We start from the raw sequence: 15189 nt of genomic DNA, 5'->3' as shown, positions 1-15189 counted from the left end.
CGCCTGCCGGTGGGGTTCAGGATGCCCTCTACCAAATTCCACCCCAGGTGTTGTGCCTGTTGCATGCCGTTGGGTACATTTGGTGCATGTTCGGACATCCTCAGCTCGGTACTCACCCAAACGTGAGGACTACCATCCTGCTTGTCCTGTGAGAAAGCAAATGTTGCTTACCTGTAACAGGTGTTCTCTCAGGACAGCAGGATGTTAGTCCTCACGAAACCCGCCCGCCGCCCCGCAGTGTTGGGTTCGTAACGCTTTGTTGTTTTATTTTTTAGGCACTGCCTGTAGCTATAAAATAAGACTGAAGGGGGACCCTTGCTGGCTGCAGGGTTGGTGCCATTCTGGGCATGCCCAGTAGGACCAGTTGGGGTTCTGGAGACTTTGACAGGAGTTTTCCATGATTGGGCTCTATCCTGATGATGTCACCCATATGTGAGGACTAACATCCTGCTGTCCTGTAAGAACACCTGTTACAGGTAAGCAACATTTGCTATCCTTATAGTTTTAATTAATGGGTGTTATGTATCAGCTGTTTTGAAATATGTTGTCATTTTGAAAATTTAATATTAATTTTTAATTATTAGATGTTCTGTTTGTCAGGACTTTTTAAATATTTATAATTTTTATTAGCATAGACTTACTATTATAATTTATATTTTTTTATTTTGTTTGTTTTATGAGGCATGATGTTTCTGTTTTTCCATGGTTGCACTGCATACAGAATCTGGCTTATTGTGGTTTCTAGTTCAGTTTTCATCTGAATGTTTATACTTACACTTTATGATCTTTGTTCATTTTTTGGTGAGGATCTGACACTGTTCTGCATGTGTGAACAAGGTGAGGTGTTCTGCTAGCATGTAGTTTTGTGTTGGATCTATAGTAGCTTGACCTGTTCTGTTTTACTAATAGCAAGTGTATTGGTGTTTTAGGGGCTGGTGTAATATTTACAATGTTGCCTTTTCATAGGTAGGATTGTTACTGTTTGAGTGCTAGCATGTAGTACTGTTTTTGTATGGGAGGTTTACTATATTGTAATTGTTTACTCATGGCTTTTAAGGGCCAAGCCTACACCTAACATACGTTACCATAAGCCTAATACCATAAGGGTTCCATATGGTTGGGGGGTTTTTTACATTTTTTTTTGCAGGGTTTTCTGCATGCAAATATAATATAGATGATGATGTAAGTGATATTTTTCCTCAGATTGTACTTTTTCATGTGAAATCTGGTATGATGAATAATTTTTAATTGTTTGTGGGGAAGGCATGACTGGATGGGGTCTGGATTGGGTGCCATGACTGCAGGGTTCTGAAGGGAGCCCTGGTGCATGGCCCCCAGCCTAGGACCTACACTGAAGTGATTGGAATAAATAAGTTAGGAGAGGATATAAAATAAGGAGAAAAAAGATCCTCAGTATTTGGGAATGAAGGCTCATGGCGCCAGGATCTCTGTATTGGTAATGACTGAGCTAGAAGCCCAAAGGAGCAGGAAGAAACTGCTGGGTCAAAATAAAACCCGAAGCCCCCTACATTTAGCAGATGCTCCCCGCTGCTGTGTTATATATGGTGTTCAGGGTGAGGGTGCACTGTTTTACTTGGCCATAGGTGTCAAATAGCCTGGTTACAACTCTTCTGTGAGAGCTTTTGCTATGATTATTGGTACAAACCCCACAGATTAAAGTACCCATGGTATTTGCACCAATGGAGCACTTTTTATCATTGCCCCCATAGTTCTATATGATTTCCTATCTTTTATGTTACTTTATCATTCCCCTTTTCCTGTGTATTGCCCACGTTTTCTCATCCTTTTTTTATATTTTATTATTTGCTATACGCCTTTGTTTGATTATATTTAACAGCTCATGTTGTTTTATTTTATCATTCAATATGTTTTATAATGTTTTAATGTTTTATTATTTAGTTTACATTTGTTTCTTATCACTTTATGTATGTACATTTTTTTTCTCTGCCTAGGCCTTTCTGTGTTAAGCAGCCTATAAATCCAAATATATGTAAATTTGCATGTGGTTTTTATCTTTTTATTTTTTTTCTGTATATTGTCTTATTTCTGATTCATGCAAGTTTTATTCTCCTTCATCAAGATTTAATTGAAGAAATTTTAAACTGCATATAAAAAAGAGGAATGTCCTGGGGTTTTTCTCTATTCATAGATAAATAACAGGAGTTTATATTATAGAGAAATTTTGCTTGACTTAACAGACTTGTGAAAAAAGAATGGGTAAACTAAATATGCATGTTTTATTTAGGGTCATGAAACTAGTGCCTTGTTAATATTGGAGAGAATTACAGATAGAAACCTCATCAATGCAACAAATGCAGCCTTGCAAACGTAAGTGTTCTTTCTTTCTTTCGTGCAGTTGATTATGCGTTTACTTTATTAGTACTTTTCTGAAGATGTGCAGCATTTTTTAGGTGTGTGTGCTCATTTATAACTGTAAATACTGGCTAATAAAACAGTGTTAGCAACATTTATGGCTTCTTATTTTATAGATAATTCAGTTGGCTGTTAAAAGAAGTAAAATAATTGATTCCCATTTTTTCATTCTGATGCGTATACTGTACTTTTAAAGCTGTACAAGTTATACAAAACTCTGCGGTATGAAAAGTAACGGGTACGTCAAGATTTGAACATATCACTCCTGTTCTAAAAGCCCTTCATTGTTTACCTGTTGAATTATTTATTATTTATTTATTTAACAGTTTTATATACCGAAAATCTTGTAAAAGTTACAAATCAGTTCGGTTTACATTGAAACAGTAAACAGTGCTTCAGAAGAGAGCAATTACATTGAACTAGGTATTACAATAACATAAAAAATAAATGAAAATAAAACAAAACAGTTAACCTTGTAAAAGTAACAGTGTCTCGGAGAGAGCAAATATATTGAACACGGGAAAGTATAAGTTCAGATCTTGAACTGAAAAAAGAGGACCAGGGATTGCGGACAACAAGGATTGCATAAAACTAAGATCATGGAGCTGCGGACGTATCCAGAGGGTAACTCAACAAAAAATAAGAGGATAAAGGGTTATGATTAGGTTAGAGACCGTAGTGATGGCAAGAGATCTTAGCAAAGGGGCTAAAGCTGGACATGTAGTTTGTCTCAAGCGATAGAAATAATGGGGAGAGTCAAAAAAGGATAACTAATGATCGGGCTGATTTTGATTCAGAAGATTATCTGAATAAGCAAAGGCCTGGTTGAACAACCAGGTTTTGAGTCTTTTCTTAAATGTGACCGGGCAGTGTTCAAGTCGGAGGTCTGGAGGAAGCGAGTTCCAGTGTGTGGGACCAGACGCTGAGAGGGCTCTCTTTCTTGAAGTTGTTTTGAGAGCGGGAACCTGGAGGGTGTCTTTATATGCTGCTCTTACCGGCCTGGATGGTAATCGCAGTCTAAGAGGGATCTTGAGTTCCAGGGAGGTGATGTTGAAAATCGCTTTGTGAGTGATGATTAGAACTTTGTACAGGATTCTGTATTTGATTGGGAGCCAGTGGAGGTTCATCAGGATGGGAGTGATGTGGTCCCATTTTTTGGATCTTGTTAGAATTCTGGCTGCGGCATTTTGCAACAACTGTAAAGGTTTGATGGTGTTTGCAGGTAGGCCGATCAGAAGAGAGTTGCAATAGTCTATTTTTGAGAAGATGATTGCCTGAAGCACAGTGCGGAAGTCATGGAAGTGGAGGAGAGGTCTAAGTCGTTTTAAGACTTGGAGTTTGAAAAAGCAGTTCTTGGTTGTGTTGTTGATGAAGCTTTTGAAGTTAAGTTGTTTATCCATGAGGACTCCCAAATTTCTGACTTGGGAGGAGAAGGTAGGAAGGGTTGCAGGATGGGGGTTGGGCAGTGTGAAATTACCGTCGTGTGAGATGAGTAGATATTCCGTCTTTTTTGTGTTCAGGATCAAGTTGAGGCTTGATAGAAGGTTGTTTATGGACTTGAAGCAGGTGTCCCAGAACTCGAGGGTTTTGTTTAATGATTCGGTGATCGGTATGAGAATTTGTACGTCGTCTGCGTACAGATAAAAGATTAGATTAAGATTGGAGAGGAGTTGGCAGAGAGAGAGCAGGTAGATATTGAAGAGGGTTGGGGATAATGAGGAGCCTTAGGGAACTCCCAAAGTAGAGCAGACAGGGTGTGACTCTTCGTTGTTAATTTTGACCTTGTAGGTCCTGTTTTGAAGGAACGACCTGAACCAGCTAAGGACGGTGCCTTTGATGCCGATGTCCGATAGTTGATCTAACAGATAGGCGTGGTTAACCATGTCAAAAGCCGCAGAAAGGTCGAGGAGAATGAGAAGACACTGTTGTTTTTTGTCCAGACTTATGAGTATGGTGTCTGTGAGTGTGATTAGGAGTGTTTCAGTGTTGCGGGCTTTCCTGAATCCGAACTGATGTGGGGAGAGGATTTTGTTGTTGTTCAAGAATTCTGTGAGTTGCTGGTTTACTATTCTTTCCAAACTTTTGGCGATGAATGGAAGGTTTGCAATAGGGCGGAAATTGGCTGGATCGTCCGGGGAAAGATTAGGCTTTTTTAACAGCGGTTTTAGGATAGCAAGTTTAAGTGGGTCAGGGACATGGCCCTGTGAGAGGGAACAATTGATGATCTCTGCAATATGCTTGGAAATGGTACTAGGAATGGAGATAAGCAAGTTAGATGGGATTGTGTCCAAAGGGTGAGATGCAGGTTTGAGCTTTTTGAGAATGATTTCTATCTCCAATGAAGATGTAGGCTCGAAGGTTTCAAGTTTTGTGATCGGCAGTGCAGTTGTAGTAATGGGGGGTGGAGGGAGAGGAATATTGTTAGTCGTGAGCGGAGCAATGAGGTTTAAGATTTTCTTATTGAAGTAAGTGGCTAGTTCAGCAGCTTTGCTTGCGGCTTGATCATCTGGAACCGCAGTAGGTGATGGCTTGGTGAGTGAGGACACAAGAGTAAATAAAGCATTTGGGTCGTAGATGAAATGATGGATTTTTTGAGAGTAGAAGTTTCTTTTTGTGCGAAGGATGGCGATCCTGTAATGGTGCATAATTGATCTGTATGCCGTCAGGTTACTTGAAGAGGAAGGGTTTTTGCGCCAAAGGTGTTCTCTGCTTCTGAGTTCTCTCTTGATGGTTTTTAGTTCCGGTGTGTACCAAGGTTTCCTGTTGTCGATATTTGATTGAAGGATTTTTGTAGTTAGTGGGCAGGTGATGTCTGCCACTTTTTTAGTGATTTTGGACCAGGAGGCAGTGGGCCGAGTCTGCGTCGGTGAAGTCGAGCTGTTCTAACTCTGAGGTTAGGTGATTGATGAGTGTGTGAGTTGCATAACTTCCTGTAATAGATTGTGGTCTTTTGTGACTGAGATGGGATAGGTTGAAGATTTTTTAAAGTGGTGGAGATCAGCTTGTGATCTGACCATGGGATAGGTGTACAGATTGTGCAAGATGAGGGGGAGAGGCTCTCATTTAAGAAGATCAAATCCAAGGTGTGTCCTGCTTTGTGGGTGGGTTCGTAGATAATTTGTTTGAAGCCCATGAAGTTCAATGAATTAAGAAATGTTTCGCAGCTAGAAGACCGAGGGGTCTCATCCACATGGAGGTTGAAATCTCCCAAAAGAATGGCTGGTTTGTCTGAATTAATATGTTTGGCTATGAGCTCAATTAAAGTCGATGGGTCTGACTCCAGGTAGCCGGGAGGAGCATAGGTGAGGGCAATTTGCAAGTTGTTAGATTTGAAGATGGCAAGTTCTAGGGGGGGAGAGGCGTTTGCCCACTGAAGAGACATTCTAAGTTTTTTATTTGCGGCAAGAAGCAGACCACCACCTCTTTTCTTAGGTCTGGGGATAGAGAAGAAGTTGTAAGAGGTAAGCGGAAGTTGATTGATTAGGGCAATATCTTCTGTTTTTAACCAGGTCTCAGTGATGGCACATAAGTCTGGTTGGGTCTCCAAGAGGTAGTCATGGAGGAGGTGGGGGTTTTTTTGTGAGGGATTGTGCATTTAAAAGCGTTAGGGAGAATAGTGTGAGACCTAGAAGTTGGTTCAAAGGCGAGATCATAATTGGGATTAATCTCTTTTGCAAGATTGAGGGTGAGTAGGGGATTTTTACTAAGTTGCTCCTGCTTTTGTGGAGTATTGGGATGGTGAGAGAGATCATGGTTCACAGCAGTGGTAGACGGTGAGTGAGGAAGGTATGAGTTTACTGCGAGCTAGACAAGCAAAACACCGTAAGAGATTAGTGTGAGAGATTAGTGGTGTTCTTGTTAAGAAGATAAACGAACTTTTTCACAGAGAGCTGCCTAAAAGGGGCTGCACTAAGGGGCGCACAAAGGGGCGGGCCCCTTTGTCGCGCTCCTTCTGCGCGCGTCGCCGGAAGTATGTGCCTGAATTTAAAGGGCTTTTACCTTTATTTTTTTATTTTTTTACGTCCGTTCCTGGTCGGGAATTCCATATAAGAATAACATTCTCACAATAATACATAATGCTTTAAACAATGATTTGCCAATTACTATCAATTTACTTTTAAAATGTTATTGATCAGTTAGAAACTTATTTATTTATTTATGGCTTTTATATATCGACATTAGTGTGCAAACATCATACCGATTTACATTATAACAGACAGCTTGGAAACAAAGTACAATGAACAGGGGGGAGGGAACAAAACGAGCAGTTTGAACGAGAGAATATAGAGTAGGAGGAAGTATAGCCTAACTCATAAATGAGATAAATTATATGAAGAGGTTGAACGAGAGGGCGGTAAGGTACTTATATACAAGGTAAAGATTAAATTTATATACAAGGGAGAGGTAATAAACACAATTCACGTATCAAACATGATTCCTGTAAACAGGAAGGTCCGAGATCCAAATAGCCATTGGGTAGTATGGGGTTGTGTGTGAGAGGAGTGTGGGGAGGGCAGGGGGGCGAGCGGGAAGGGTCTAGTCAGGGTAGGCTCGTCGAAAGAGCCAAGTCTTTAGTTTCTTTCTAAACTTAGCGTAGCATGGTTCAAGTCTAAGCAGGGTAGGTAGGGAACTCCATTGCCTGGGGCCCACAACAGAGATTGCACGGTCCCTTGTGGAGGAGAGGTGGGCTTTTTTGATAGAGGGTACTATGAGAGTTCCTCTGTTGACGGCCCTGGTGGGTCGGTCAGAGTGTATGAAGTGGAAGGGTTCATCTAGCCAGTTGGAGCTATGACAGTAGATGGATTTGTGTATTATTGAGAGAGTTTTAAAGATGATGCGTGATGAGATGGGGAGCCAATGTAGGTCTTTGAGTATAGGGAGTAATATGGTCGGATTTCGTAAGATCTGAAGGGCAGTGTTTTCTCAAAAGAACATCAATCTATCTGAGTCAAGAGACAAATGTTCCCGGTAGCAGATGCTTTATTATGGAATCAACTTCCCAGCACACTGGAAACAGGAATGCAACAAATTGTTTAAAAAAAACAACTGAAGACTCATTTCATTTATTATTTATATACCACACATAACATGCTACAATAGCGATCAAAATGGTTTATTTAAGTTAGCCTTCTTTAAGATCATTGCAACAAATATGAGATTATGCTGAACATGACCATGCTTTTTATTTTGTATATAGAACTATTATGTTTTATTTGTGTGATATAACTTTATGAATGTGACATTTGAAAGCTGCCAAAAACAATGGATTGAACAATCTATATACTTTATAAATAAATTACTTTTTACTATTTTATTTTTTGCCCCAACATTTAAGATTTGTTCAACTGAGCTATAATGCTGAAGGAAACCAGTTCTGTTGAGACTAATGTATCATGAGCCTTCATTCACAACTATTGTAAGGCTTTCCCCTTTTCTAATTTCACCCCTTTCATCTAGCTCAATCATCAGGACAGTCCTTGGTTCCCTCGGCAGCCCAGAATATGTGCACCCTGAAACTAGCCATTAGGTATCACTCTAGTGCAGTGACTCAGACTTTTTCCTCACCGGGTATTGGTGGTTACAGTTTTTGAAAGTAATGCATCTTAAATAAATATGAATGTGTTGCATATGTAGAAATAAACAACTGAAAGTTACTAATAAATAATTGCCATGTTGTATTACTCAGCAAGCAACACAAAGTTAAAATAACAACAGAAAGAGTAAATACAAAAAACAGTAAAATATAACAGTAGGCCACAAAGCATCAGACTCTGTTAACATCTCCCTTTTCTTTGTTCAAGATATACACAATTTTCTTTTGTAAAACGTACTACAAATTAAGCCTCCTTTAGTTTTGCTAGTTCCACCCACACTGTTCAGTAAATGGGCTGGTGTCTATCCCATTGCCATTGGCACACTTGCCAACAAGAATGGTCCTCCTCCAGGTCATCTTTAGCAAACACTGAACTGAAGTGTTTGTTTAATATTTCTGCTTTTCCCTCATCTTTCTCCACAACAATGTCCCTTGTCTCCTTTTAATCTTGCAATACCACCTCTGGCCTTCCTCCTTCCATTGATATAAGTATTTTTGAAATTTGTTAAAAGTTAAAAATCTCATGTAAAAATTTCATGGTAGAATTAGTTGTTGTACTATATATTGTTTCCTCTTTTTTTTTTTTTTTTAAACCAAAATAGTTCCAACAGGTACAACAACTGTCTTTGATGACAACGAGCCTTTTTTCATTCTATTTGTTATGTATAAGGGCAGCCTGGAACTAAAACAATGGCCCTAGGAGGAATGGAGTTGTTCTACACCTCAGAGATTCTCCAAGACAGACTGGCGGAACCTAGTGTTTCATTGGGAAGCCCTGTCTAAACAATAGCATGATGTGAATGCGACGTCGAGTTCTCTCCATATAACTTAGCACATCTCTTCCATGGAGACTGATCTAAGATGGGCTTATGATGCTACCATGGCTTTAACAATATGATCCTTGACATTATGCTCCAGATTCAGGCCCATCTGGGCATAACAGAAGGAGATGCAATCTGCTAGCCAATTGGAAAGAGTATGCTTGGCAACAGCAATCCCCAGTTTGTTGGTGGCAAATGAAACAAAATACAGAGTAGACTTTCAGTGGGCTTCAGTCCACTTCAGGTAGAAGTCCAAGCCTTTATTGAAGTCCAAACTGTGCAGACATGAGGCCTGGGAAGGAATGTTGGAAGAGGCAATTGACTGGTTCAGATGGAATTCCAACACCATCTTAGGTAGATACTTAGGGTGGTTCTGCACATGTATCCTATCATGATAAAAGGTGGATAAATCACTAGAGCCTGGAAAGTTCACAGTCTCTGTGCACTGAAGTCACCGCCACCAAAAATATAACATTGCAGGTCAGGAACTTCAGATCACAGGAGTGCAGCAGCTCAAAGGGAGCTTTTATTAGTTGGGCCAGTACCACTTTGAGGTCTCAAGACACAATGGGAAGCCTAATGAGAGACCTCAAGTGAAGCAGGCCCCGCATGAGTCAAACAATGAAAGGCTGTACGGAGATGGCTCTACCTTCTATATTTTGGCAATAGTAAACAGTTGAACAAAGATGAACTCTTACTGAGTTATTTATTTATTTATTTATTTATTTATTTATTTAACAGTTTTATATACCGAGGTTCTGGTAACAATGTTACTAATCACTTCGGTTTACATATAACATTAGGATGACTAAACATATGAGTCTTACATAGAACAGGTGAGTGAACTTGGACAAAATTGAATTAAAAATAAGGCATAATAAGACAACAAATAAATAACAACAATCTTATGGACAGGCAATAAGAAAGAATAAATTGAGTATCTAGTATTTGAAACTTGTCTAGATGGATATGCAATTGGTTCTAGTATTATTGAATAAAGTAGTATGAAATGAACTTGTCCAGGAAGGGGGATATTGTGAAGATATTGTCAAGAACTGACTCCGAAAGATGAAGAAGATAGGCACATTTTATGTAGAGCAGAGAAAGGGTCTAGCACCTCTTGCTCACACCACAAGGCAAACCACTTACATTTTAGCCTATATGACCTCCTAGTAGAGTCCTTTCTTGAAGCTAACAGTATACAAGACATATAATCTGGGAGTTCCAGGGGTTGCAAAGTTATCCTGTCAGCATCTAGGTTGAGAGCTAGGGACCTGATGTTGGGAAAGCACAATTGCTTGTAATCCTGATTGATGAGAGGCAGGATATTCTGCAGCCTGATCAAATCCCTGATGGATGTCTCCCTCCGAAGTGGGATCCAAATCTGTCTCTATCAAAAGGAGAGGCTATGAGAATTACAGTCCTCTAGTTATCTTTTAGCTTCCACAAAGTCCTTGCAACAAGCAAAATCTGAGGATACGCATCAGCAAGCCATCACTCTAATTGAGGGCAAAGGTATCCAGTGCTAGTTTGTCTTGAGTCCCTTTCTTGGGACAGAAGAGCTTGACCTTCCTGTTCTAAGGGGATGCAAACAGATCTAGCACAGAAGTGTCCCACTCACAGAATATCTGGTTTGTTACCCTCTCCTCTCCCCTTCCCAGTCCAGGAACCATTTATGGGGTTCCAAGACCTGACTCAATCTGTATGCAAGAATATTCTCCTTGCCTGTCAGATGAGAAATGACCCAGTCTCACATCAGGACAGTCTCCTGACGCAGGAGGTATGATTCCATTTCTCCCTTCTTGTTGTAAATCATCACTACTTGATTGTCCGTCTAGACCAGAATTAATTTCTTGCCTAACAGATCACTGAAAGCCTTCAGAGTATTCAAATCACCCTTAGCAACAAGACATTGATCTGATGAAGCTTCTCCTAAGCAGATCAAAAGCACTGACTGAAAAGTCCCTTCATGAGAGCTCCCCATCCCAAGTTGAGCGCATCCATGGTCAGGACAATTTGAACTGGAGGAATTTGAAAGGGTATGCCCATGGTCATATTGAAATTGATTTCACCACCAGGACCAGGGAGTACTTGGGTAACTAAATGATGTGGATGCTGTCTCTGAGATCCTGAGTGGCTTGAAGCTACTGTAATATGATCATCCATTGGGTTGTCTGCATAAGGAAATGTGCCTTTAGAGTAACCTGCACTGTTGACGTCATGAGGCCCAACAGTCTCAACATATCCTTGCTGATACCTGCTGACTCATTTGAATCCTTACCACTGCAGATATCAACATGCTAGCTCTCTGTTATGGAAGAAAGGCTCTTGCCTAGGTCATATATAGCAATAGGCCTGTAAACTCCATTTGAATTGACAGGCTCAAGTCGGAGTAGGGTAGTTGATGATGAACCCTAGCAACTCCAATAGCCAGATGTTCAGCAGATTGATTTTGTAGCACCACTCTATCATCCAGGTAAGGGGATAAATGCACCCCAAGTTTGCATAAATGCGCCACCAGCACATCTAATCATTTATGTGAAGACACATGGAGCAGATGACAGGTCGAATGGCCGTATGCGAATCTGGTGGTGGTGATTCCCCTATTACAAATCTGAGAGATTTTCTGTGACCTGGAAATATCTCTATATGGGTGTGAGATTATGAGAGCATAGCCAGTACCCTGTCTTATGTAAAGGACATTAAAGTGCCCATGGAACCCATCTTGAATTGCCAGTGCAGAAATTTGTTCAAGACTCTTAAGTCTCAGATGGGATGGAGTCGTCCTGTTTTCATTGGAATTAGGAAGTACATGAAGTAAAATCCCTGCCCTCTTTCCCTTGGTGGAACAACTCAGACAATTGGTCTCTAAGAAGGAGGAGAGCTCCTTTTGCAGCTGTTCCTAATGTTGAGACTTACCCCAGGCAGGATCTAGAGCTGATTTGGAGGTACATTCAATAGATGTAATCTGTACCCTGTTCTTCTTTTTTTTTAATTTTCTATTTATTAAGCATTTTTCAATGAAACAAACGTATACAATTGAAAGGAAAACATAGTTATGACAAACAAATAATCCACCAATCATACAGTACAAAGTAATACATAATGTCATAATTCCCATAGTCCCCAATTATGCGGGGAGACCCTACTCAAGAGATGTCTTTTAAGAGGAAATAAACAAAAAACAGATAACTCCGTTTACGAAAGCACTACGAATGAAATGGTTACTTTTCTAAAGAACAGAAATTCACATATTTAGGTTACAGTCTCTAGACTAGGGCTGGCTTCCATTTCAGTAGGTAATTTATCAGTAAGAAATTTACATAACTGGTCAGGCTGGAAGAAAGTATATGTCAATTCTTTAAATTTAATGACACACTTGCAAGGAAACTTGAGGAAGAATAATGCTCCAAGCTGTAATACTCTAGGTTTTAATTCAAGGAAGTGCTTCCTCTTTAATTGAGTTTCCTTGGCTAAGTCCGGGAATATTTGAACATTCATACCAAGAAACATTTGCCGCTGATTTCAGAAATACATTCTGAGGACCCAATCACGATCAGAATCCAATAGAAAGGATATTATAAATGTAGATAGTTGGGCCACTTCTTCAGTAGATGTTTCCAGAATCTCAGAAATATTCAGTGATAATAACTGTTGCATTTCTGCACCTTCTATAGGGATCTTTTTCTTAGAAGGGAGATAATAGATCTTCAATAAAGGAGGTAATGAGGCTTGTGGTATTTTTAAAACTGCTGAAACCGTTAATTTCTTAGGGAAATTAATTACTCTTAAGTTTTTATTCCGCTGATTATTTTCCATATTTTCCAATTTTCTTAGGAAATATAAATTTTCTTTTACCAAATTTTGACAATATTTTTTCATATCTCCCGTCTCCAGCTTCAAAACATCTATTTCCTGTTTAGCTTCAGTTTGTTTCTCTTTTAATTTATTTACTTGCTTTTGTAACTGTCCCACTTTGTTTACTATTGGGCTAATCTGTACAGTCATATTTTTATTCAGTGTCTCAATAGCTAACCAAATTGCCTCCAATGTAAATGCTTCAGGTCTTACCAGAGGTGTTAATGTTACGTCATATTCCTGCAAATCTCCTTCCTCTAAGTCTCCTCTGCTGTGCCATGAAACCAGCTCCTCCAGAGACTGCAATTCTCTTTCATGTGTTTCTCCACCTTCGGACCCGAGAGCTCCTGGTTGAATCGCTCTGGCCGGCTCTTGCTCCGACCTTCGCAAGACCCCCTCCCTGGCGTCATCCAGGAACAATTCCATCCGGGTCAGGTTAGCAGTTCTACTCGCCACCGGGTTCTCATGGGCAGTCCTTTCAGCCGGTGATAGTGATGTTATCAAATCATGGAGGGCACCAGCTGCCAACGAGTCTCCTTGGCATTCCTCCTGCGATTCCTCCCCCAGCTCTCCATTCCTTCTCGTAATGTGCGCGTCCATCAGCCCTTGTATCTGGCCTGTCGACAAGGCTTCCGAATTCAGCCTTTCGAGGGCCCTCCGCTTGCGCCCCGAATGAGGCATTTGGAAATCGTAATGAGGTAAGTGAGAGGAGAGAGACGCAGCATAGCTACTCTCTAGCGCACCATCTTGGATCTCTCCCCTGTTCTTATTATGCTGAGGACCCACATGCCTAAAGCTACACTAGCAAAACAATTCTCCACAAAGTGAACAATCCAAATAGCACACCATAACAATCACTCTGATCACATCAACATCTCCTCATCAAAAGAAATTAATAAATAATAAATAATAAATAAGTGGAATATTTCATACATACATACATGAATATTTCATACATGGAAACTATTGATAATAAGTCTTTTAATGGTGACCTAATATAACATCAAATCTTCCTTATCACTGCAAGTTCAAATATCCATATGCACCTCTTTCTTTTTCTTTTTCTTTTTTTTTTAAATGCAAGTAAAAGTACTTAACTGACAGAGCTGCAGCATAAAATCCACTTGAAAAGTGTCAAACAGGATCCCAATTTGGAGATTTTTCTTCTTCAGGGTTAAATCAGTTCAAAGCTGCTATGCTCACGCAAAGTATCATGGTTCCAAGGTAAAGTCATTTCCAGGGCGGATTGCAGGAAAATATCGGGCAGGGGATTTTTTCAAAACTGGCCCATGGGGTATCTGATGCCCTTGTGCCCTTTTCCTGCAGCACATGTATCTTCCGGCCGTGGTTTTGCAGGCCTCCAGGGCCGCTGCTAGTATTTTTGCTGCCCTGTGCGAACAATTACTGTGCTACCCCACACCCACACACACACACACCTGGCATCATTCAGTCTCTGTCCCGCACCCATAAAAAAAAAGCCCAGCTCCCTCGAGCAATCTATATTTTTAAAAACTGACACACACACACACACACACACACCTCCAAACGGAGCCCATGGTCAAGGGAAGGATATTAGATACCCTAAGCCTTGCGAGCGCACACACGCACACCTCTACAGATGCACGCACACACACACACGCCCTCTACAGATGCGTGTACACCCACAATTCAAATATGCATTTATAACAGATTTTACATGAAAAAACATTCAGAAGTACAATCTGCTGAGGCAAATATCACTTACAATATGCATATTATATTTACATGCACTGCTGTGATGCCAGCCAGAAAATCCTGCAAAAAAGGACACTTGAAACTCCTATGGAATTACAATTTTTGTAATGTATGTTGGTTGTGCCTTGGCCCTCAGAAAGCCATGAATAACGGAATTACCATTACAAAATAGTAAACCCAACCTGAAAAAAAGCTATATTCAAATTCTGCAGTCACCTCACCAAAAAAAAAAGCCCCCCTCCACTGCTAAACCTTTTGTGAAGTAACACAAACCCCTGCCAAAAAAAAAAAAGGGCGCCTAGAACCTTGCCATACCATATAACAGAACTGTCAGGACTCAAATAGCAATCTTATGAAAAAGAAGCAGTGTAAATACTACACCAGGCCTTAGAACATTAATACACCACCTACTGGGATAACAGAACAAACCAGACGGCTACAAACCTCTACAGAGAAACTACATGCTAGCAGCAATACTGCACTTCAGTCACACACAAGCAGAACACAGATTGATCCTTACCTATACAGAAATAAGGGACTACAAAGTAGAAACGGAAACATGCAGGGGAGGTAGTGACATCACTGAAGTAGCTGGCTGACTAAAACAGAGCTCCTACTTCCAACAACCTCAGACTCTATGATTCTCACAGGACAAGCAGGATGGTAGTCCTCACATATGGGTGACATCACAGGATGGAGCCCAATCACGGAACACTTCTGTCAAAGTTTCCAGAACTTTGACTGGCCCCTACTGGGCATCCCCAGCATGGCACTAACCCTACAGCCCCC

At 40.5% G+C, this 15189-nt stretch overlaps 1 protein-coding gene across 4 annotated transcripts in view; it reads left to right on the top strand.

The window, feature by feature from the left end:
* The window catches only part of ANKRD28 (ankyrin repeat domain 28), an 805300-nt gene that overhangs the window by 701104 nt on the left and 89007 nt on the right, over positions 1 to 15189 (top strand). For all 4 annotated transcript variants that reach the window (XM_029589217.1, XM_029589218.1, XM_029589216.1 and 1 more), the window contains one exon: positions 2267 to 2349. In XM_029589217.1, coding sequence (XP_029445077.1) covers positions 2267 to 2349 — 83 coding nt within the window. The remainder of the gene's footprint in view (positions 1 to 2266; positions 2350 to 15189) is intronic.

Source organism: Rhinatrema bivittatum, chromosome 2 (assembly GCF_901001135.1).
Source record: "Rhinatrema bivittatum chromosome 2, aRhiBiv1.1, whole genome shotgun sequence".
Taxonomy (NCBI): domain Eukaryota; kingdom Metazoa; phylum Chordata; class Amphibia; order Gymnophiona; family Rhinatrematidae; genus Rhinatrema; species Rhinatrema bivittatum.
The sequence above is the reverse complement of the archived record's forward strand: the minus strand, read 5'-3'. Positions and strand labels throughout refer to the sequence as shown.